At 42.7% G+C, this 23,292-nt stretch overlaps 1 protein-coding gene and 1 pseudogene across 1 annotated transcript; one reads left to right on the top strand and one right to left on the bottom strand.

Moving 5' to 3' along the window:
- Positions 1-33: 33 nt before the first annotated feature.
- Positions 34-2,322, bottom strand: LOC136526662 (BTB/POZ and MATH domain-containing protein 3-like). The gene is made up of 4 exons (XM_066519257.1): positions 1,552-2,322; positions 464-572; positions 252-304; positions 34-138 (listed from the first exon to the last, which is right to left on the bottom strand). The coding sequence occupies exons 1-4, from the start codon at positions 2,320-2,322 to the stop codon at positions 34-36; spliced, it is 1,038 nt and encodes a 345-aa protein (XP_066375354.1).
- An 8,325-nt stretch (positions 2,323-10,647) lies between these two features.
- Positions 10,648-22,918, top strand: LOC136527588 (coatomer subunit beta'-2-like; annotated as a pseudogene).
- The last annotated feature ends 374 nt before the right edge of the window (positions 22,919-23,292 follow it).

The raw sequence follows: 23,292 nt of genomic DNA, 5'->3' as shown, positions 1-23,292 counted from the left end.
CCCTTTTTGAAAAACACCGCCGAGGAGCTGCGTTCAGAACACCGGCGAGGTGACCACGGCCCGGTGCGCGCGGAACGTCTCGGCGCTGACCGGGAACGCGACTTCCCAACCGGCGGCGCGGTCCAGTAGGAGGTCGATCTAGGTGGACGATGACGCCGCACGTGAAGTTAACGCGGCCGTCGCCCGCCACGTAGTCCGAGTCCAGATCCAGGGCGATGTCGCCGTCATCGGGCGGGTATACGAGCACGAACGGAGCGCGTGCATGCGACGACGGTGGCGAGCCGTCCCTGGAGCCGCTTACAAGCTGCATGCACAGCACGATCATGTACGGAAAGACGTCATATCATGATGGGGGAAACAAAATATTCATGCATGTATTATAATGTATATCCACACACACACACACACACACACATAGATAGAGGACTCAGCACTCTTGGAATTCACCTCTTAGTGCATTTACATCTGAACTCTTTCAGTGCATACCTCTGAAGAACTGTTTCATCTCTCTGAACTCTGAAGAGCATATCTTCAGCAGAGTAATCAGAAGTGCTAGACTTCAGTGCATTTACCTGTTATACGGATTGAAACCGCGTGATGCCTTATTCTGATGCTGCCATAACACCATCCCTGCAATCTGCATGCATCGCCTCAGCACAAACAGCATTGTGCACAGCGTCCAATCTTCCTCCCTGTTTCTTTTGCTTTTGAATTGTAACAAAAAAATCAACTCCTCTTCATTTTCAGAACTTCAACAGGTGGTGGACGCCATTTTTTTTGGGGCACTTACATTCCTTTTCTAATGTTCTGATTGGAGCCGATGGAATTCAGAGATTAAAGAACTTACTTTGTGACCAACCTTGTAGTCTTGCTTCCACTTTACTATCTCACAGATCATTAAGTTGCAACTGAATTTGTTCTACATCCAGTAATCACCGGCACCTTTTCACCAATAATATTCATTCTGATTGGAAGACTATTGTGTGCCAACGCCCACAAAAATCGTTTGATTTTCGGCCCAGCTCGGCCCACGCGCACAAGTGTCACATCCAAAGACTAATACACGATGCAAAGTGGATCCCGTTTGCGACAATCTTCTTGTAGTGTATAGTTTGGTATGTTGAGGCCTCAAAACGCTTGGAATTCACAAAATGTAGATGTAGAGAATTCGGATGCCTGCCAGCACTCCAGCAGCATGCAAGAATCTTCCACAACTTGCATCATTTTGACGTAGTCATTCTACAGCTTTACAGAATATATATAAGATGCATTTTTAATTTCATGCTATGATTCAGGGGCATGCAAGAAACAGTATAGAAAACTAAACTGTTTGGGGAATAAAGAGAGACAACTCCAGATATATCAAAATAACATAGCATGATTTATAATTTTGTGCGTCACGGAGCACTGAAATTAAGTAGATATACTTCATACACTTCACATAATAATGGCGATGACAGAAATTCGAGCACTTCTTCGTCATAACAATATAACAATAACATAGGGATAGATGTTTGTTCATGAATCATCATCATTCATCTATGGCTGGACTAGCCTTGCTCTGATCTCCTCTATAACTGACGGGAAGCCCTGCATCAGGCGCAAGTAGCCCTCCGTCAGCGCCACACTCCTGATGTTCTTCTCCTCCACAAAGAAGTCGATGCACCTCTTCTTCAGCTCCGGGCAGTTGTGCATCTCAGCGCAGAACAACATCGCCGCCACAGTCTCCGGCGACACACGGTCCCATAGCTTCTGCGCACACATGAGCTTCAGCCTGTCCAGCTGGTACATGTCTGCCGCCGCAAGCAGATGCTGGAGCAAGTCTGTGGCCGAAGAGCTCTCAAGATCTTTGACGAGCTCTGTGTCCGAGGGCAGTGCGTCGGTGTACAGGAACCGCAGCAGGATCCGGAAAGCTGCTGGCTGGACGTCGTGCAGCGTGATGCGGTCCATCTGGGCGTCCGCCATGGAGCCGAAGAGCTGCGTCTTGAAGACCAGAGAGCGGGCGGCGAGGATCGCCCGGTGTGCGCAGAACGTCTCGCCGCCGACCGAGAAGGAGACGTCTGAGCCGTCGGTGCACTCCAGCAGGTGTCCGAGATGGTCGACCAAGTCCGTGGGAGGCACCGGCACACGGTCGTTGCCGTTGAGATCTATGATTCCACATACAAATGTCACGCAGCCATCGACGAGGTAACAACTCGACTCGAGCTTGCTGCGCTTCACGAACTTGTGCCACCCAATTACCGGTGTATGATCGGGGCCACCAGCAGCGATCTCGCTTGACCATTTTGCATGGGACAACGATGGTGCCCCGTCTCTTCCCATTGGAAAGGCTTGGAAGACTGCCTTCACGCCGCGTCTGGATTTGCTTGTGGTCCATGCGTAGAGAGAGAGAGAGGTAGTCGCCATTGTTGGACAGGTCCCCAAACGACCCACGCGGGTAGCATCTTATCGTCCAGCTGCGTCCTCCGGCCAATATGCTACCGGTATCGACGATGTATTCGCCGATGGGCAGGTTCATGGTGCCTGAGTAATCGACTTTGAACTCAACGAAACTGGTGCCCAACATACTGGTAAAGTCGCAAAGACAGTGGTGAAGCGAGGATATTCTTGGGTATTCCCACTGCCACACACACACAAAAAAAATCTCAAATCAGTAATACTTCAATAGCACTGTGAATCAGTAAATTCTCAATAGATATTTTACGACCAAAGAGAGGGTGAATGGGAGCCGATTAAAATTCTTTGCCGAAAAGAACTTGGCCTATATCCCGATTACAACCTAACATGCTTATCACGCACGTCAACTAGTGATGTGTCGGTCCTAGCAACAATTAGGCATTTCTCAAAACAGTGCGGAAACAAAGCGACAATGCGTTGCTACTCATTATGAGCTCAAAAGTACTAATGAGCATGTGAAATAAATATCAAGCTCATTAGATAAAAGCATGCAAGAGTTATTGGGACGTACCCAGTGTAGAGAGCTCTCGCTCTGTGCGAGGTCTGAGGAAGGGTGTTAGTGGCAAGCCTTACCCTCAGCTGTGCAATGCGAGGAGACCGTGACTCGAACCCGGGACCTTCCGGTCACAGACGGTAGGCCCGCCCTTCATCCAAGAGCTATTGCCTATTAATAAAACAAAACAACAAGTGCAACTTCTTTGCGACTACTAGGACACAAGCTGCACTCACGATTCAGCAAAGGGAAATAAATTGGCGCTTAAAATCATTAGCTAATGATTGCACGAAAAACTGAATCACTGTTGCGTCATTGTAGCTTGAAAAAGTCACTTCACAAAAACACTCCACGCCAAGCTGCTGCTCTCGATCGAGTTGCATAGAGCACACCTGAAATCTAAGTCAGGCTATGCACTGAGGTGCTGCAAATTCAGACAACACGATGCCTAGCTGCTGAAAGGAGCTGCAAAAGAACAGAGCTTGCATGTACTGAATATAGACTACCTGGCTGCAATTGTCGGACTGCTGCTGCTTCGTTGATGAGAGGACAGCAAGGAGCTCAACCTTGTTATTGCAGCCGCACAGCTAGTGGTGCAATGCAGTCAAGCTGATATGCTGCTGCTGCTGAATGAAACTGCTGCTTGCTGAGACAGAGGAGATGACGAGCAGCTGCTGCACTGCTGCAGACTTGCGGCAAATGAAAGAAGCCAACAAGTTGCCAACTGAAAATGGAATTAGCAAAAGCCTACTGCTGCTGAAACATTGAAGTCCCAACCAGAACGAGCAGAGGAAAATCCAAGTTGTTGCTGACCATAGAGAAAAGGGTTATTTAGATTCATACCATTATAATTTTCGATGTTCGGAGAAACGCCATTACTATTCGCTTATTTTGAAACATGTCATTATAATTCTTTGTTTCTCACGAGAATGTCACAAAATACGTATGGAGACGATTTAGGTCCAGCTGCAGACGTATACGAATACGTGTATCTCGTTGCAGTCCCTTTCCTGTCACTGACGCGCGGGCTCCACATGTCATCTCCTTCCAGAGTGACGACGTGGCGCGCTCCCATTAGCTCACGCGACGTGGCCGGCCTAGCTTTGGATGCCATTAAAGATGTCAACGGGGCCCCGTTCCCCGATTCCTCGCGGGGAATTCACCCATTAGGGGACGGGGATGGTACAAATCTTCTCCCCATGGGGAATTAAATGGAGAAAAATCATCCCCATCGGGTATGACGGGGGCGGGGATGGTATGTATGCCCCCGTCCCCGTTCACCGCGGGGACCCGAAATGTTTAAGGCCCATCTGAGAAGGCCCAATTCCTGTGTACTATATAAGGCAATTTGTAACCCTAACCTTATCCTTTCCGGTTTCCATTCGCTCCCAAATTTCCAATCCCCTCCCCCGTCCCCCCCCAGCCGCCGCTGCCGTTGAGCCGCTCCCTAATCCCTACCTTAGCGCACGACATCCATCGCATCAGGTCGGCGACCCACCAAATGCGCGGCATGGAGGACGAGGAGGTCCTGGTGGTGACGACCACGTGTCTCGGCGTGGCGGACGATGGCGCGCTGCTGAACCTGGCTGGGGAGAGCATCCAGCACGGCATGGTGGCCTCGACCTCGATGCGCGCCGTGGTGGCGGCGACGGAGAGGGTGGACACCCCGGAGAACACTGCCGCGGAGGCCGATACGACGACGACAGCCGCGTCCGCGGGGAGGTCAACGGGCGGGGCGGGATGAGGGCTTGGCGGTCCGGCGCAGCGCGCGCGCCGCCGATGCGAGGCGGAAGAAGTTGTCCAGGAGGTGCTCCGCAAACGGGGACGGGCCGAGGCGGCGTAGCGGGTCCTACGCTTGCGGGTGGTGTAGCAACTCCGAGAGGGAGACGAGGTCGTGGCCTAGGGACGGGGATGGGGATCCCCGCGGGGATTAAATCCCCGAACGGGGACGGGGATGGGGAAGAAGTGCTCCCCGTGAGCCTTTACGGGGACGGGGACGGAGAAAATTTGCCCCCACGGGGACAGGGGTGGGGCAGTAACACCCGACAGGGAATTCGCATTGACATTTCGAGATGCCATCGGTGCTGTGTCAGTCCGTCCCGATCCGTTCCTGGCGGACAGAAAGAGAAAGAGAAAGGGGAGGCAGAGAGAGGAAAGGAGAGGAGAAGGGAGCAGAGCAGCAAGCATGGCGGGTGGTCGGACAGCGGCGGCCTTGGCGCGACGGCGGTGCTGCGACCCGCGTTCATCGGAGAGGAGTAGAGGGGCGAGGTAGCAGAGTGGGGGAGGAAAGAAGAGAGGGAGAGAGGAAGAGAGAGAGAACAACGGGGAGGGCGAGAGAGACGCGGAGTAGGGCAAGGGGAGAGAGCGGAGGAGCAAAGCACCGGTGGGAGTGCGCCGGCGGCGGCAGGGCACCTTCGACTTCGCGGCGGCCTCGAGCTTGACGGGAGCAGCTGGGGAGAGGCGAGCAACTGGGGAGAGGCAAGCTCCTACCTCACCTTCGACTTCGCGTGCCCGAGCTTGACGGGACGTCCCGCGGCGGCGGTCATGGCTGGCTTTTATAGCCAAGGTAGGTCGGTTCCGCACAGGACTTTGGTGCTTGAGCTGTAGCCGCGTGTCGTCGGATATCTCGGAATGGATGAGCTCGGCCGCGTGCTGCTGTTGCTCGGCCGTGTGCTGCTGCTCGCCATCGCCATCGACGCGCTCAGCAAGCGAAGATGAGCGCGAGGAGGAAGAAGAAGATGACAGGTGGGGCCGTGTGCCAGTGACAGGGAGAGAGAGCCTGCGATGAAGTATACGTCTCCATATACGTCTGCAGCTGGGTTCAGACCGTGTCCATACGTATTCCGTGGTATATTTGTGGAAAACGAAGAATTATAATGACATGCTTCAAAATAGACAAATAGTAATGACGTGTTTCCGAACATTAAAAATTATAATAGTATGATTCCAAATAAGCCTAGAGAAAACCATCCTGGTGAACTGAAACAGCGCGCACTGAACACCACAAAGATTTTCCCAAAGAAGATCAAATTAATTCGGATTGCAATGATATTTTAACCACAGTCTCGTCATATCACCTGGAAGCCATCCCAGTAGCAAGCCCTCGACAAGGCTGAAAATTTAACCATCAATTTTGGAAAATCGGAAAACCTCAGGTGAAGAACAAATTTGGGGAACTTCAAACTCGTGGTACTCAGGTGAGGGATTTGTTAGGGAAACACTCTAGCCTTGTCCACACAAGTTCTAGCACCAATTTGCCCCAAGAAATTTCAGCCCAAACGTAGTCAAATCCGACGAACGAAAAAAACCTCAAAAATAGCTCCGAAAATCACAGAAAGAGAGAAACTTCACATTAGGAGATGGGAAGGAGTGTAGCACGAATTTGGTCCTTAGATTACATCAAGATGTCAAGGCACTTCTAACTAAATCAAAGTTAAGATAGCAAAAAGTTTAAGAACAACAGTCACTCCTCTTTTTCACTGAGGCCTCCTCTTAGCACCGAGAGTACGGGACACTTAGGTGGTATTCGGATACAGTGACTAAAATATAGGAGGTGTCGAGAAGATGTTGCATGGGGTATTCGGATATTAATAAAATAAATAAATTACATAATCCGTCAGTACTCCACGAGACAAAATTTTTAAGCCCAATTAATCCGTCATTAGCACATGTTTGCTGTAGCACCACATTGTCAAATCATGGACTAATTAGGCTTAAAAGATTCGTCTCGCAAATTAGTCGTAAACTATGCAATTAGTTTCATAATTAGTCTATATTTAATACTCCATGCATGTGTCCAAACATTCGATAGGATAACGACTAAAATTTAAGAGGAGCAACCAAATACCACCTTACCAGGATAGTTGCCTAACTAGCCCTTGACACATAGGGGCCGTTGGGTATGGATTCTTGGGTGTAGCCCTCGACGTTCGGTTCTACCGAATCAAACCGATCGGTTCTTCGAAAAACATGGAACCGACCAAGTTCGGTATCGGTTCTTTCGGTTCGGTTCCGGGTAGAACAAAAAACCCGAACAATACCCAAAATTCATGTAACAGCATGTTCAATAGCAAATTTTGACAGCAGGATTGCATACAAACCACAGTGACAAATATAACAGTCAAACAGAGTAACAAATACATAAATAGAGTGCTAACTTTTAAAGCAAGGCACCAACATTCAGCAAGAGTGCAAGACACTAAGACAGCACATTACTACACTATTTTCGGTTCCTCGGTTAGTTCGGTTAACCGAGGGGGGAACCGATTTTACCGAACAAATTTCGGTTCCTCGGAAATGAGAACCGAATAGGGAACCGAGACTTCAGTTCTCGGTAAATTCGGTTTGGTTCCCGGTTTTTTTGGTTCAGTTCTCGGTAAAATTTGCCTAGGGCTACTTGGATGGCTTCAGAGCCGTTTTATGGCTCAACCAAACGCAGCGCCAGCAAATGGCTCCGTCCAAGAAGTCACGGAAAGGAGCTGTATTCCACAACCGAAGCCAAAAAAAAGTGAGCATTTTACCTGTGTGCCATTATAAAAGATGATCGCGGCCTAAGTGTCACTAAAAAGTTCGAACGCACCTATATGCCATGACACTTTACTTTTTTACCTCCCAAGCCATTCCGTCCACTTTTCCATCTAACGATGTCAATCTGCGTTGGAAAAAGTTTCAAATACCCTCACTTTGGATGCCACGACTTCTGTTCGTCCGCATCTCCCCACCGCGCGGTCAACAGAGCGAGGAAATGAGGAGAGTGAGAGAGAAAGAGAGAAATGGAGAAGGAGGAAACAGGACAGAGGGAGAGAGCAGCGATAGGGCCACAGAGAGCAGCGATAGGGCCAAAGAGAGAAATGGAGAAGGAGGTAGCGGATCCCACCGTTCCATCGTCGCTGGCTGTCGAGCAATCTGGCGAGGCTGCAGATATGGCAGACTTGGTGAGGGTGTCGGTGATCACCGTGGCGTGCGAAAAGCGCGACGTGGAGGGTGAGGAACTGCTCTACGGCTGGCTGCGGGTTCTGCTCCTCCGCCGTGGAGCTCACCTCCGCGTACGAGAGAAGGGTATTCTGGACAGGGTTATGAGAGAAGGGTATTCTGAACATTATCACTGGTCGGGCCCGTATGTCAGGGCTGCAAAATGGTGGAAATCTACAGAAGACGAATGGAATGGCGTGGAGGAAGAAAGTTTAGCGTCATGACACCGGGGTCCGTGTGAACTTTTTAGCAGTGTTTTCCTAAACGCTAAACGGTAAACAGTCGGTCACCTACCGTTTAGCCAATATTCGAACAAAACGTCATATTAAACGGACTAAACGGCCAATTAAACGGGGTAAACGAGTGATTAAACGAAAACAGTGCACCACCGTATAGCGTTTACACGGTGTTTAAACAGACTAAACAACCGTTTATGCGCTTTTTAGTGAAGAATAAAGCATCTTTCGTAATGACGTACGGGGAAAAGCAAAAAAAAAGAAAAATTGTAGCTTCGCCCGTCTTCCTCAACCTTGTGTGGACCCGGTATGCATCCATGGTCCAGTTTGCCCCGGGGCGCGCAGTCGCGCGGAGAAGGACCTCCGAGCCGGCGCAGGCAACGCCGGCGCGGGAAGGGACGAAGGCGAAGAGGCCGGCGCGGGGTGGAGCGGAGACCGGCACCGAGCCGCTGGCCCTCGTGGCTGCGGGCACGCGCGACGCCACCCTGGCTCAGCTCCTCGCCTTCCTTGCTGCTCGGATTCCACCGGCCAGGCGGCCACCGCAACTCAAACAGCCAGGCGGCCACCACAAGGTATAGAGCAAGGAGGAGAGAGAAATAGAGATAAGGCTCAACCGCACAAGGCAAGAGTGGCCGCTGGTTGCTGTCTCGTTGCCTTGAGATTTAGGCCCGTTTAGTTCCAATTTTTTTTTTTTTTGGCTTTTGGCTACTGTAGCACTTTCGTTTTTATTTGACAAAAAATGTTCAATTATGGACTAATTAGGCTTAAAAGATTCGTCTCACGATTTCTCGGCTAACTGTATAATTAGTTTTTTTTTCGTCTACATTTAGTACTCCATAAATGTGCCGCAAGATTTGATGTGACGGATACTATGTAAAAAAATTTTGGTTTTTGGCTTCAACTAAACGGGGCCTTAGAAAGAAAAGAAAACAAAAAAAGAAAAAAAAAACAAGGGTACAATGTATATTTCATCTATTTGACTACAAGGTGAATCGGTTTCGCTAAACGGTCTAAAAAACTACATGAACTCCCCGAGTGAATCTACTCCATACATGAAGCCACAACTAAAGCTGTTTTGGTTCGAGCCGGACGGGTCCATATATAGGCACTTGTCAAAAGAAAAAAAAACGTCCGTATATAAAGCACACAACTCAAATACCATATAGGGGTAAAATCGTCCATCTTTTTGTTGGTACATCGGATGGACCAGTGCCTCCACTGATTAGGTTTATAGAAAATAGCATTAATATTTATATATATCTTACGCATTAAAATTTTATCAATTTTTACATATTTAATTAAACACGAGATTGATGGGTTCCTTGAAAAATGAGACATATTCTCGTTATATGAACGATGGAGTAAATTCTAAATACAATAAGTTTGAAAACTGTGAACTATTAAACTAATGTAAAGTTTATGATAGTGGGAAGGCAATCCAAACCTGGTCCTGCGTTATTACCAACGGTCTACCGAACATTTATTTGAATAGTTGACATTTCGTCCATGCTTCTGTAGCACTAAACATAATGATGACACTCCTTCAGTGTATAAAAATGATGTAACTGTGAAATTTTTGTATCAGTCAATCTAGTTTACCTTTAATCAATTTTATAGTGAATAGTAATAATATTTATGTCTTTAACCAGATTCATTACGAAAATATATTTTATAATTAATTTAATGCACTTATTCTCTACTATAAATGTTTTTTATATAACTTTTGTCAAATTTGTACAAGACACTAAAGAAATGCGGTCGTTCATCGGCCTCAGATAAAAACACTACAATTTTCCAAATACTTTTCATGATAAATCTAGTGAATTTTGTCTCACCTTATTTAACTACATAAATATTTATGTTGATATAAAATTTTAAAATGATTGACTAGTAGAGCTTGGCAATGCCGAGTAACTTCTACTCCCAGATTTGAGAAGGGGAGTATTCCTTACTGCTTACTGATATTTGTTGTCATATTGTCCAGACTTAAACTGTTTCTGTCCACAAATTTGAGAGCTTCCCATATACACGTTGGTTCAGTAAATTTATTTATTTCTACTTATTATTTCAGTTTTTAGGGTCTAAATAAAAATGTAATTTCCGTAGCTTAGCAACCAGGTTGTGTTTAGTTACCCCCAATTTCAAACTTTGGCACTATGCAAAAAGAAGATTCCCCGTCACATCAAACTTGTGGTACATGTATGGAGTACTAAATATTGACGAAATAAAAAACTAATTGCACAGTTTGGTTGTACTTTACGAGACGAACGTTTTGAGCCTAATTAGTTAACGATTGGATAATTATTACTAAATAAAAATAAAACGTTACAGTGCGCTACAGTGGATCCAGAATTCAGTCGGCGCCAACTTTGCAAGGAACTAAACGTGGCCCAAAGTCAAACGCAGACCCACCGATCAACTGCGAAGTCCCGCTTACTTCGCTCTTAAACAAAAACACACAGACCCGTTTACCCGCAGGTTCGTTCGCTACCTTCCGCACTGGTACTGTCTTCTTCCCTCCACTCGCGATCTCGCGCCCTCCTTCCCTCAACTCCGCTCCTTCCGCCTCTCGGACAGGCGAGCGGCCACTCACGCTCACTGCCCCCCAACTACGCCCCACCGGCGCTGGAACCTACGACGTCGCAATGGTAACTTCCTCTCGCCACCAGCTACCCGCGCGCCTGCTGGTCGGGGTCTGGTCCGGCCTGCAGTGCGCTTCGCGAAAAACGCTAGATCCCGATGCGACCTTGGCACCCGAGCCGAGATCCGCGGCCGAACCTATGGGTTGGTGCGTGGATCTGGGGCTCGGACGTGTTACGTGCTACGCGTGTGCTGACTTGTGTTGTTTTTTTTTTTGTGTGTTTGTTTTTATTGGTCGTTGTTGGCGCGGATGAATGATGATGCAGCCGCTCCGGTTAGAGATCAAGGTAATTTCGAGAATACCCGGCTGAATCCGGTCAATTTGGCAGTGCCTTTTGTTGTCAATGTTGAGGTCGTTTCTCTAATGGTGATTTGTATTTTGCTTCATCAGAGGAAGCTCGCGCAGAGGTCGGAGAGGGTCAAGTCTGTGGACCTGCATCCCACGGAACCATGGTAAATTTGCTGGTGCCTTTTGTCTTGGCTAATCGCTGCAAATTTAAATTTACTGTGCATTTGAGCGTTCCGAGTGTTGGATTTCCAGAATAATGGGCTTTTGTTCGGTGCAGGATCATGTCAAGTCTTTATTCTGGCAGCGTTTGCATCTGGAACTACCAGACACAGGTAGGAAGCCAGTGTCTTTTGTGAGTTACTCCCTCCGTTCCAAATTATAAGTTGTTTTGACTTTTTGGTTCATCCATTTTGCTATATATCTGGACATATTATTATATCTAGATGCATAGCAAAATGGATGCACCAAAAAAGTCAAAACGACTTATAATTTGGAATGGAGGGAGTAGTTAGATAACACTCTAAACTCTTCACCAACTAGTTAATATGACATTTTTTTGTTAGTTTCCATGAGTGCATATTTGTTATTTACATCCTGTTTATGGAAAATACGATATATGACTTGTAAATGCTAGGCTACAACCTAAGATCAATGTATTGTCAGCCCTTCCCCTTCATATGTGCAGAGTACGTATATTATGAAAGTGAATAGTTTTGTTGTGATGTGTCAATAATAATGAATTGTCATGTTGTGGTTGGGAATTCTGAATACAAGCATATCAGAGTTTTTAATTATTTTACATGTTGTACACTGCCTAATTAATAAGAATGCACCTGTATCTGTGGGTATAATGACTGTAGTAATTGTTCACCTTAAGATGATAACCAATTTCATGCACGGGGATTGTGAGGAAGTTCTGAAGAGTAGGTAAAGACTAATAATCAAGGAGAGAAACAGAGACATAAAATCTGTTATATATTCGATTCTGTAGCAACTTATCAGTTATCATGGATGGAAAAATGTGCACAAAACCAACTCAGCTGGAATAGGAGGATCAAGTTGAGATGTTTGGTTTGAGCGTTTTAGTGCTTTAATGAATGCCGAATGGGCCAATTTGTTAATCTAGTGTTAACATAGGGTACAACTCGCCACAACTAATGGCTATTGAGGGAATTCTTAGGTGGTTCATCTGTGAGTTCAGTAGAGACTGGGCCATGTCCACTGACCTTTTGCGGTGATCATACTATCTCTACTGATGAGTGACAGGGATGTGATGAATTAGAGTGGAAAGGATTGTGAAGTAGAATACTATGTGATTACATGTGATGGTGAGGCCATCCACCAAGCAGAGGTGGGTTTGTCAAGGAAAACAGGCCACATTGTACATAGTTTTTTCTGTGGTTACATTGTCCACTGGAAATGGGGTTCCGTTACCCACTGGCACTGTCTATTTCCAGTCTTTTCTTACAGCTGGCAATCTGAAAGATTTATATGGTTTTGTACAGCCAATGTAAAATTTGATCTGATTAATTCTGTGTTATTTTGTTACCAGACAATGGTGAAATCTTTTGAAGTCAGTGAGTTACCAGGTTGCTTTCTCACTCTACTGTTTACATGTTTTTTTTTCCTTAATCAGGCAGTAGAGTGTGTATCATTATATTAAGAGAAGAAAAGGAGTCTAAGAAGACTCAAACAAGACCATTACTGTTTACACTTTTCTGCATGCGTTTGTGTGGTTGTGCCATTATGCTCATGTAACCATGTTAATTGCAGTTCGTTCGGCTAAATTTATTGCACGGAAGCAATGGGTTGTGGCTGGTGCCGATGACATGTTCATCCGTGTGTATAACTATAATACCATGGATAAGGTCAAGTTGTTCGAAGCTCATACTGATTACATCAGGTGTGTGGCTGTTCATCCAACCCTGCCGTATGTGTTGTCATCATCAGATGACATGCTTATAAAGCTTTGGGACTGGGATAAGGGTTGGATGTGTACTCAAATTTTTGAGGGCCACTCTCACTATGTCATGCAAGTCACATTTAACCCCAAGGACACAAATACTTTTGCTAGTGCTTCTCTTGATCGTACTGTAAAGGTATACCCATTTATGTTTTATTTTGTTTAAATGATAATGTACTCATTTCTCACTTTCCTCTTTCGTAGCCTTAACGAGCAATTTTTTGCACTTGAAATTTCTAGATTTGGAGTCTTGGTTCTCCTGATCCTAACTTCACATTGGATGGCCATTCAAAAGGTGTCAATTGTGTTGATTACTTCACTGGCGGTGACCGGCCATATCTAATTACAGGTTCTGATGATCAAACTGCAAAGGTATGACATGTTCATTTGCACATATGAGCAGTTGGGACATTGTTGCTGATCAGTTAACTTGAATTAGGTTTGGGATTATCAAACAAAGAGCTGTGTTCAAACACTTGAAGGACATGCACATAATGTCTCTGCTGTATGCTTCCATCCTGAGCTCCCAATAATAATGACAGGTTCAGAGGATGGAACTGTTCGCCTATGGCACTCCACTACCTACAGGTTCTTATGCTATTTCTGTTCTAGTTTGTGGCTTTATGACACTCTGTCTTCGTGTTTACATCTTGATGTATGTGGTGCTCTTGTATATGTATTTCTATGCAGAAGTTCTGCTAAACTGATTAAGTGATTACACCAACCAAAATCTCTCATGATCAGACCCATGGTAGTGCTATCATTAAAAACAAGCCAGCGCGATACTGCATGTGATCTGAGGGGGAAAAAACTGTCCTGTAATGACCATGGGTTGCAATTATAATTTCTCAGCTGAATTGAAAGCTGTAACTGATTATTTAAAAAATGAAGTGGACTTTAGTATTTTAAAATGAAAACAGTTGATCTATAGTTACAAACATGGCTTCAAGTTTTCGGTTTGCAAAATTCCCAGATATTCACAGGTGACAGTAATCAATCTGCTGATGACTGCCCATATAACTGTTCGATTTTCTTTGATTTCTAGATTTCCCTGATCATGTGTTTTTCCCCTCTAAATCGTACCTCAAGCAACTTACCTTGCTGAGTACATCCCAGCTCATACTTTTTTTTTTGGTTGATGTGGGAGGGAGGGAGGGGTTTGGGTTTTGCTATGTATTTTAAGGATTTTTGTTGGGGAATGAATAGTCTGGTCTCGTGGTGACGCTATGTGATCTTCGACCTCCTGTTGTGATTTTCCATGCTATTTGACATAAGGCATAATACTAGCAAAATTATTAGCTGTTGCTTGTTGCTTGTGATTCGATAACAAAGTTACTCATTAATAGCATAACCTTCTGTTTGGGACAGACCTTGAACCTTTTACTCTTTTTAGGCTTCGAGTTTAACCTTTTCTTTTCATGGAAACTTGGTAGTAACATTGTGGTTGGTTCTCTTCTCTTGCAGGCTTGAGAATACACTTAACTATGGCCTTGAACGAGTTTGGGCATTAGGTTACATGAAGGGCTCACGAAGGTATTAAAAAAAAACTTAGTTTCTTGATTTCTCCAAATTTCAAAGTGTTTTCTTGAATGTATCAATTCATGCAGAGTTGTGATTGGATATGATGAAGGAACAATAATGATTAAGATTGGCCGTAAAAAACCTGTTGCTAGTATGGATAGCAGTGGTAAAATCATATGGGCCAAACATAACGAAATTCAAACTGTCAATATCAAGGCAGTTGGTGCGGATGCTGAGGTTATTTTTGTAAACCGTGCCATCCTGTTGATAATGGTTTATTCCATATTATGATTTATAATACTCTTAATTTTCTTCATATGTCAGATTGCAGATGGAGAACGTCTGCCATTGGCTGTGAAGGAGCTAGGAAGTTGCGACCTTTACCCACAAGTATGTTTATGTTTGATATTAAGTGGATGCTTTGTTTAAATAGCACTCTTTTGCTTCATGTTACAGTATATATAGACAAATAAAGGCACTTCCTATAGTTCTGCATGGTTTTGCCTTGGACTATGCATGCTAAGCTACTAATAACACAATAAAGTGTGTCACTGCCTTGGTGACATTGAACGTTTTCAGTATCTTTCTATCTTTTGTGTTTAGGCTCTTCTTTTCTCTTTTTGAGTTTAGGCTCTTCTTTTCTCTTTTTGCTGGATGTTGCTTACACATTTCTCATTAGCAAGGTATATGTATCTGCTGGTTTCCTGAACTATCTCAATTAATTAATGATGGAAATCAGAGTTAATTGGCTAATTTTTAAATTTTGCTTGACGGGGCTAAGAGTTGTTTATATTATGCTTCTAACAAATATTGGATTTTTTCTTTGTATGTGTAAACTTTTTTTTTCTTTTTATGGAAGGAAGAAAGCACCGGTTTTTGACAACTTAGCTCTAACTTACGCTAGGATAGTTTTTTTAACTAATCCTTTATGTTCTTTCAGAGTTTACGGCACAATCCAAATGGGAGGTTTGTTGTTGTATGTGGAGATGGAGAGTACATTATCTACACAGCACTAGCATGGAGAAATAGATCCTTTGGGTCTGCTCTTGAAATTGTCTGGTCAACTGAAGGAGAGTATGCTGTAAGGGAAAGCACATCAAAAATAAAGATCTACAGTAAAAACTTTCAGGTTTGCTCTTTATGTGACATGATTTTTGAGTTGTTATTTTCATTCTTTATTAGTCAAGTTTCATCCCTATTTGAAATTTAGAACACTTAAATATTGCTTCATATACAGCAATAGTGTCCCAATGTTCTTGGCATTGTGTCTTGGAACTATTGAACCTTATATGCTTCCATTTTTATTATACCTCAAGGGAGTAATACCATAGACTGCAACGCCATGTGTTACATGTTTGAAGAGAAACAATTTAGATGCTGTTGTTTTTTATAGTGATATATCCAAGGTTCAAATTAGCAAAGTTTGTGGCTTGTTTTATTTTATGAAAACTATGCGCTTAAGGAGCAGCTACATCCATTTTTATCGGCTGTAGCAAAAGTTGATTGTAAGTTTGGAACATCTTATATTGCTTATTAATGTCATATATACATAAACATACTTTATTATTATTTGCATTCCCGATAACAGCAGCTGTAATTTCAGGAGAGGAAAAGTATAAGACCAGCATTCTCTGCAGAACGTATATATGGGGGAGTATCGCTTGCTATGTGTACAAATGATTTCATTTGTTTCTATGACTGGGCAGAGTGCAGGTTGATACATCGAATTGACGTGAACGTAAAAGTGAGTTGTTACTTTTGCTTCAGGAATGGATATCCATCATGTGTTTTTAGTCTTTTTTTGCCTTAACGCCACTGGAATTGATTACTTGTGCCTGCTGCAGAATGTATATTGGGCTGACAGTGGTGATTTGGTAACAATAGCAAGCGATTCGTCATTCTACATTTTGAAGTACAATGTGAGTTAATTTCATCACAAATTGTAGATACTATAGATCACAGTTTTTTGTTGTGTTGGTTAAGCACATCTTGTATTCTGCAACTGACAATGATATGCCCTGTTTATTATTTACTAACGCAACTGTAACTTGATAACATCTAGAGGGATCTAGTTTCTTCTCATCTAGATGGAGGGGCATCAGTTGGTGAGGAAGGTGTTGAAGATGCCTTTGAATTGCTTCATGAGATAAATGAACGTGTCCGTACTGGGTTATGGGTCGGAGACTGTTTTATATACAATAATTCTTCATGGCGCCTGAATTACTGCGTTGGAGGAGAGGTTAACACTTAAGTTCACCATAATCTGTAGCATTTTGTATGCATATCCGTTTTATTCCTGAGTGTGTTTGGTTTTAGGTGCTGTCTATTTACCATCTGATGTGTTACAGGTTACTACAATGTTTCACTTGGATCATCCTATGTATTTATTAGGATATCTCGCTAACCAAAGCCGTGTATATCTTATTGACAAGGAGTTTAAGTAAGCAACATGCGGCATACCTACTTCTAATCTTCCTTCATGATATGCTTTTGGGTTATGACAACAAATTTGTTTATTGCAGTGTGGTGGGTTATACTTTACTACTCAGTTTGATTGAGTACAAAACACTTGTGATGCGTGGGGATTTGGAACGTGCAAATACTGTTTTACCATCCATACCAAAGGAACAACACAACAGGTGCCATCCTCTTCGACTGTTTGAAAATTTTGTAGTGGATGTTAATTCAAACCTTTATGTGCCCCAGTGTTTATATGATTTACTTTTGGCTTGCAGTGTGGCACATTTCCTTGAATCACGTGGCATGTTGGAGGAAGCCCTTGATATAGCCACTGACCCTAATTACAGATTTGACCTGGCTGTGCAGCTTGGAAGCCTCGAAGTTGCAAAGGCATAGTGCAATTATACCACCTACCTCTTAACTGGACACATCGTCCAAGAAATTCTCCTTTTCTTAAGCGCACCCTGAGATCTAGTTGCTCTGCAGGAAATTGCTATCGAGGCACGGAGTGAATCAAAGTGGAAGCAGTTGGGGGAACTTGCTATGTCCACTGGAAAGGTATTTGCGTCAAATTTCATTCATGCGCAGATGTAATTCACTTGATATGTTTTTTTTTCCTTCCCTGAATTACTGGTATCTCTAGCTCTGGCATTTGAGTTGTACTAGTTACTATGTACTTAGAGATATAAAAAAGTTACTATGTACTTAGTAATTGTGATGGTTAGCTTGCAGCCTTAATAACATTTCTCAATTTTACAAATCTTGAGTCTTCTATCATAATTTTCCATCAGATTGAGCTTGCTGCTTCCTCCTTGTCATATATTTGCTCTGCGGTTCTCTAGAGTGCAATCATTTGGACTTGAACACCTACTTTACCTTCCACTTTAGTGATATGATAAGCAGCTCTCCTGTGTATTTGAGATAAACAGCTACTTTATTGCATATACAATAACCGCAGCTCGAGATGGCAGAAGAATGTCTCCTTCAAGCTACAGACCTTAGTGGGTTATTGCTTCTATATTCATCACTTGGAGATGCTGAAGGGATAACAAAACTGGCATCCATGGCTAAAGAACTAGGAAAGAACAATGTTGCTTTCCTTTGCTTGTTTATGTTAGGCAAATTGGAAGAATGTCTTCAATTGTTGGTTGATAGGTAGGCTTCTGCAATTGAATGCATTTTGCCCTACTAAGTAACATCTTGTTTTGGACATTATATGTTGACAATTGGTCCTTCTCTGTACAGTAATCGTATTCCAGAAGCAGCATTGATGGCACGATCTCACCTTCCAAGCAAAGTTTCTGATATTGTTTCAAGATGGAAAAAGGACCTTCAAAAGGTATCTTCCTAATGAATTCTTTCTCTGCCCTTAATCTTCCTTCCAATCACACTTCACATTTTCCAAAAGTGATGACTTTCTTTTTTGAAAAACATAAAGTGAAGACTTAATATGCTCTGTTTCTAATTCTCTTAAGCATAAATGGTCACCTCAATTTCTAAGAACATATTTCTGCACGGTACTTGTTTTCTCTCTCTCTAACATGCATGAGAACTATGTATCATTATGTTAAGAAGAAGAGGGGCTTGGAGAAACCCTTACAACACCCACCACACTCACTCCTAGGCTTATAAAAAAAGACGTTCAGTGCTAGATCCATGGTACTCATTGTTATGCATTAGGGTATTGTTCTACGAGCTTCTGACTGGTGTTATAGCACTTCCTTTCTTTTGTCTATCCACTGTTGAACTATCAGTAATATGAGTATTGGGAAATTAAGCTAATGGGTGGAGTATTTTAACTGTCAATGGATGATTTCTTGCTAACGTTTACCTTATTTATGTTGAGTCCCAAATATCCAATTTTCTCAACTTGTTGCATTGAGGTTGTGGAGAATGTAAGATTAGCTGTTAAGACAAAGCGATGATGTTAAGGTTTTAAAACAATATGTCTTACTTTACATACTGTTATGTATCATGATGTCATGGTACGTAGCACCGTTCACCGATTACCAGTATTCTAGATATCAAAGGAAAACCAGCTTTGGGTTCAAATTTAGAATTTCAGAGAAGCTGGATTGCATTGTTTTTGGAATGCTTAGAATGCAGGATTCTTATTTGTCTACTTCAAATAGATCAGTACCAAGTTGAGATTCATCATGTAACACTGAATTCTTTAGGCTGATGAATTGTATCTACCAACTTCAATCATACAAAACAGCGATGTTTTTCCATAACTTATTTATTGTACCGATGTTGTACACTCTGCTGCTGTTATTCAAGCTATTAGGAAGTGCTGGTTTCATCACCTTTTTTGTGCCTTTTAAGGTGAACTCCAAAGCTGCAGAATCTCTGGCAGATCCTGCTGAGTACCCAAACCTGTTCAAGGACTGGCAGATTGCTCTCAATGTAGAAGCTACCGTTGCTCCCAAGAGGTATTTTTAGTCCTTGGATTATATAGCTCAAATAAATTTATCAAGCTTTTAGTATCCTTCATTCGTTCTATGATTTAAACAGGCAATCCTTCAATATTGTGCAGTTTCAATAGAAACTTAAGAGTATTCTAGCAATCTTTGAGCAATGTTGTCTGGGAAAATATTCAGCGCAAACCACTCCTTCAGTGTGATCGTAAAACCCCCCTTGAAACACGTACCTTGAGGTTTCATTTTTTTTGAAATGATGCATATCCATAGTGCATCTATATATGTACATTGTTGCAAAAGTTGAGATTCAAATTCAATCTAGAAAAATTCATATGAAAATAACAAAATTCATGTGTATGTGCACTAGAAGACAAAATTGCTGTGATTGTCTTCTAGAACATATGCACCTGAAATTGGTCATTTTCATGTGAACTTTTAGAAAACGATTTTGCATCTCAAATTTTGTGACAGTGAACATTTATAGATGCACTACATGTGTGCATCATTTCAAAAATTTTGAAAACTTCTAGGTATGTACTTCAAGAGGGTTTTCACGATTGCACCAAATATTTTACCATGCCCTGTATTTTTCTGATATTTGATTTCATATGCATTTGTGCCTTCTTTGCTGTTAGGTAACACATTGGCACAAAATCATCTAGCTGGATTATTCTAACGCTGAACTGCAGTATTTGAAATAATGGCAGACACTGTAGCATACTTCCTCCGTCCCAAAAAGAATGCAATTCTAGGTGCATTCTCGGTTAAATGTGCCTAAAGTTTGACTAAATATATAGATAAAAATATTGATGTTAATTATGCCAAATAAGTATATTATGAAATATATTTTCATGATGAATCCAATTGGTATCTATTTAGCTCGATAATGTGTAATTTTTTATATAACATTGGTCAAGCTTGACATACTTTAACATAGCACCTGTTCTAAATTGCATCTTTTTGAGATAGAGGGAGTACCCCCCCCCAATCTTTTGTAGGCTGCTATCTTTTTTTTTTGTGTGTGCAAAAGATGTTGTATTGAAGAATTAAATTCAATGTGAAAGCTTCTTTGGTTGTAAGAGTGCATTGAAGACAGATTTAGGTTTGTCCTTTTCACTCCTACAAAATGACGCACACATTGCATCACCATGTCACTAGAAACTAGATGGGGAGGGATACTCCCACCTGACTTGTGACCTCTCCCCCATCTTCCTCCATGGTCCCCTTGTACCTGGTGGCTTTCAGTGTGGTCACGTCATCTTAGCCACTTACCTAGGGAGGGTCCACAAAGGTGATGCACCAACAGCAGCGGCAGTGAACCAAGCTATGGCTACTGCTGGAGTGCTGGAGTCTGGAGAGATAGATGGTAGGAGGAGCAATGAGAGAATATTTTTCTGAGTGATAAACTGAGACACTGAGCGCATCCATGTAGCATCTCAGTTAGGGCCAACATCAGCCACGGTGTGAGGTCTTGAGTGACCTTACCCCTTAAACTAGTTCTGTTATTCATTTAAGGAATGCATATATTTTATGATATGCATGCACCCACCTAGCAAATTTACCTGTGCTGCAATTTTCTCTGATATAACAAAGATTATGGGACCATTTGGATAAACGCGTTGTGGGACATGTAGTCTTAAAAACATACCTTTCATTTTAAATTGTATCCTGACAAGACCTTCTTTTGACTTCTGAAAAGGGGTGTCTACCCACCTGCTGAGGAGTACATGACTTATGCGGAGAGGTCCAATGAGAGCCTTGTGGAAGTTTTCAAAAGTATGAATGTGGAAGGAGTACCAAGTGAGAATGGAGATGCTGCTCATGAGGTATTACATTTTGGTTGGTTACTAGCACAATTTATGTGTTGGATTGGTTTCTGTCTTTTGATCATCCCTTTTGAACTCATAGGAACAGCTGGGATCAGCTCAGAAACGTGTGCATATATTTGCTGGTGCCTTAATATTATTTTTACCACAGTTGCTTCTATTGCTTTTCTACTTTCTTAAGTTACTGCATGATGCTGACACCAAATGAATTTCTACAGGTCATTGAGGATGACGGACTCGAGGAAAGTCAGGAGGATGCTGTTGAAGTTGAACCGATGATTCAACAGATGGCGGTGTCCTTGTGAATGGGAATGATGGTGACGAACACTGGGGTATGAACAATGAAGGAACTTTTCATTAGCATAAAGCAGTAGTAGTGGAAGTGTACACTGTACAGTCCAATAATCTTTAGTCATCTCTTTTGATCCCAAGCTCAACAAAAAATATATGTAGGTTAACTATCCAGTGAGTGGGTGCTAGTGTCTCTATTATACACACAGTAGTATCCTGTATCCCTTGCCCTCACCTGTTATCACTAGAATGCCAGCATGTATGTGTTAGAAATCCTTTGGAACAAGAGGAACGTGATATAGTACATGATGTGAACATTCATAAACATCATCGTTAAGAACTGGCTACGACCGTAGCTTAATTTATCTGCAGGGCTCACTATCAAATATTAGATATCTAGTGGATCTTAGGAAAAGGCTGTACCGTTATCGTAATTGAAATCTTAGTATAACTTTCTGGTAGAAGGGAACTGTTCATAGACTGTATGCACAAAAAATTACCCCATTAGGAAGCTTAATATTTACACAACGAATCATGTCATTGTTTTGATGCTTTTATGTTGGACTCAGCAATTTGAATTGTCGATCTAACTTGTGTGGATCATCTCAAGCTGTTTTGACACCCAATAATTAACGTCTGACATGGATGGATAACCCAATTACGGTCTTTCTTACTGTTTGCTCTTTGATTTTCCTTTTCAGTGCTGACTTCTGACCAATAGTAGAGATATTACGACAACATTCTGCACCAGCAGATCAGTTGTTTTTGTGTAAAGAAGGTAAGTACCATTATGTATATGCACAAGTCAGAGAAAAATTAAATGGTCAAAGAATACTGTGCTCCCATATCCTTGAATAAATCTATGTTGTATGTAATGTTTTCTAGGCCTAAGTAGTATGTAATATTGTTCATGTTTGGCATGTTAAACAAAATATCTGTCCACGTCCCAGGGTAGACCATCATTTTCCCTAGTATAATTTGTGGGTTTAAACTTTCTTCTCACAATTGTAGGTCGCCACATGTTGAGACTCGATAGTCATGTAAAAGAAGTTCCTCTCCATTTCTACAAGGCGTTGTAAGTGGTCTAGCATTGAGGTTACAGAAACAATTCTGGATGGTAATTAGCATTTGGTCTAGATAACAAATTTTGCAATTTGATTCTTTTTGGGTGGGCATTGTAGATTTGTGGTTTGTTATAGATTGTCTACCCTTGTATGTTTACCACATGATAAGATACTAACATTCTTTAAGGTTGGAATTTGTTCGCCGACACATGGGCTGCGCCTTGCATAGCATGTGAAAGTTGTATTTTTGGTCTAAACAAACTCTTGGTTTCCCCAGTTGTCGATAACTTGATCCTTGGTTTCTGCTATGTATTGTACTATACCTTCCGAATTGTAAGTTGTTTTGACTTTTTTAGATGCACTGTTTTTACTATGTACTGTATTTAGATACATATTTATCTAGTTGTATAATAAAAGTATCTAGATAGAAAAGCTGAAGCAACTTACAATGTGAAACGAAGGGGGTAAACATAACACATTTTTGGCACTTACAAGTTATGACTCGTGTATTGATTTTCAGCGTTAACAGATCTTTCATTGGCTATTATGTTGCTTGGCCAAGCAAAAACTGGCGTAGGATAAGCATCGTTATGCATTTCCATGCACTGTCCATGGATGATGAGAGCTCAGGCAAAGAACGCATGTTGTAGCGAATGGGCCT

This window comes from Miscanthus floridulus, chromosome 19 (assembly GCF_019320115.1).
Source record: "Miscanthus floridulus cultivar M001 chromosome 19, ASM1932011v1, whole genome shotgun sequence".
NCBI classification, from domain to species: domain Eukaryota; kingdom Viridiplantae; phylum Streptophyta; class Magnoliopsida; order Poales; family Poaceae; genus Miscanthus; species Miscanthus floridulus.
This window is presented reverse-complemented; position numbering and strand designations above follow the sequence as displayed.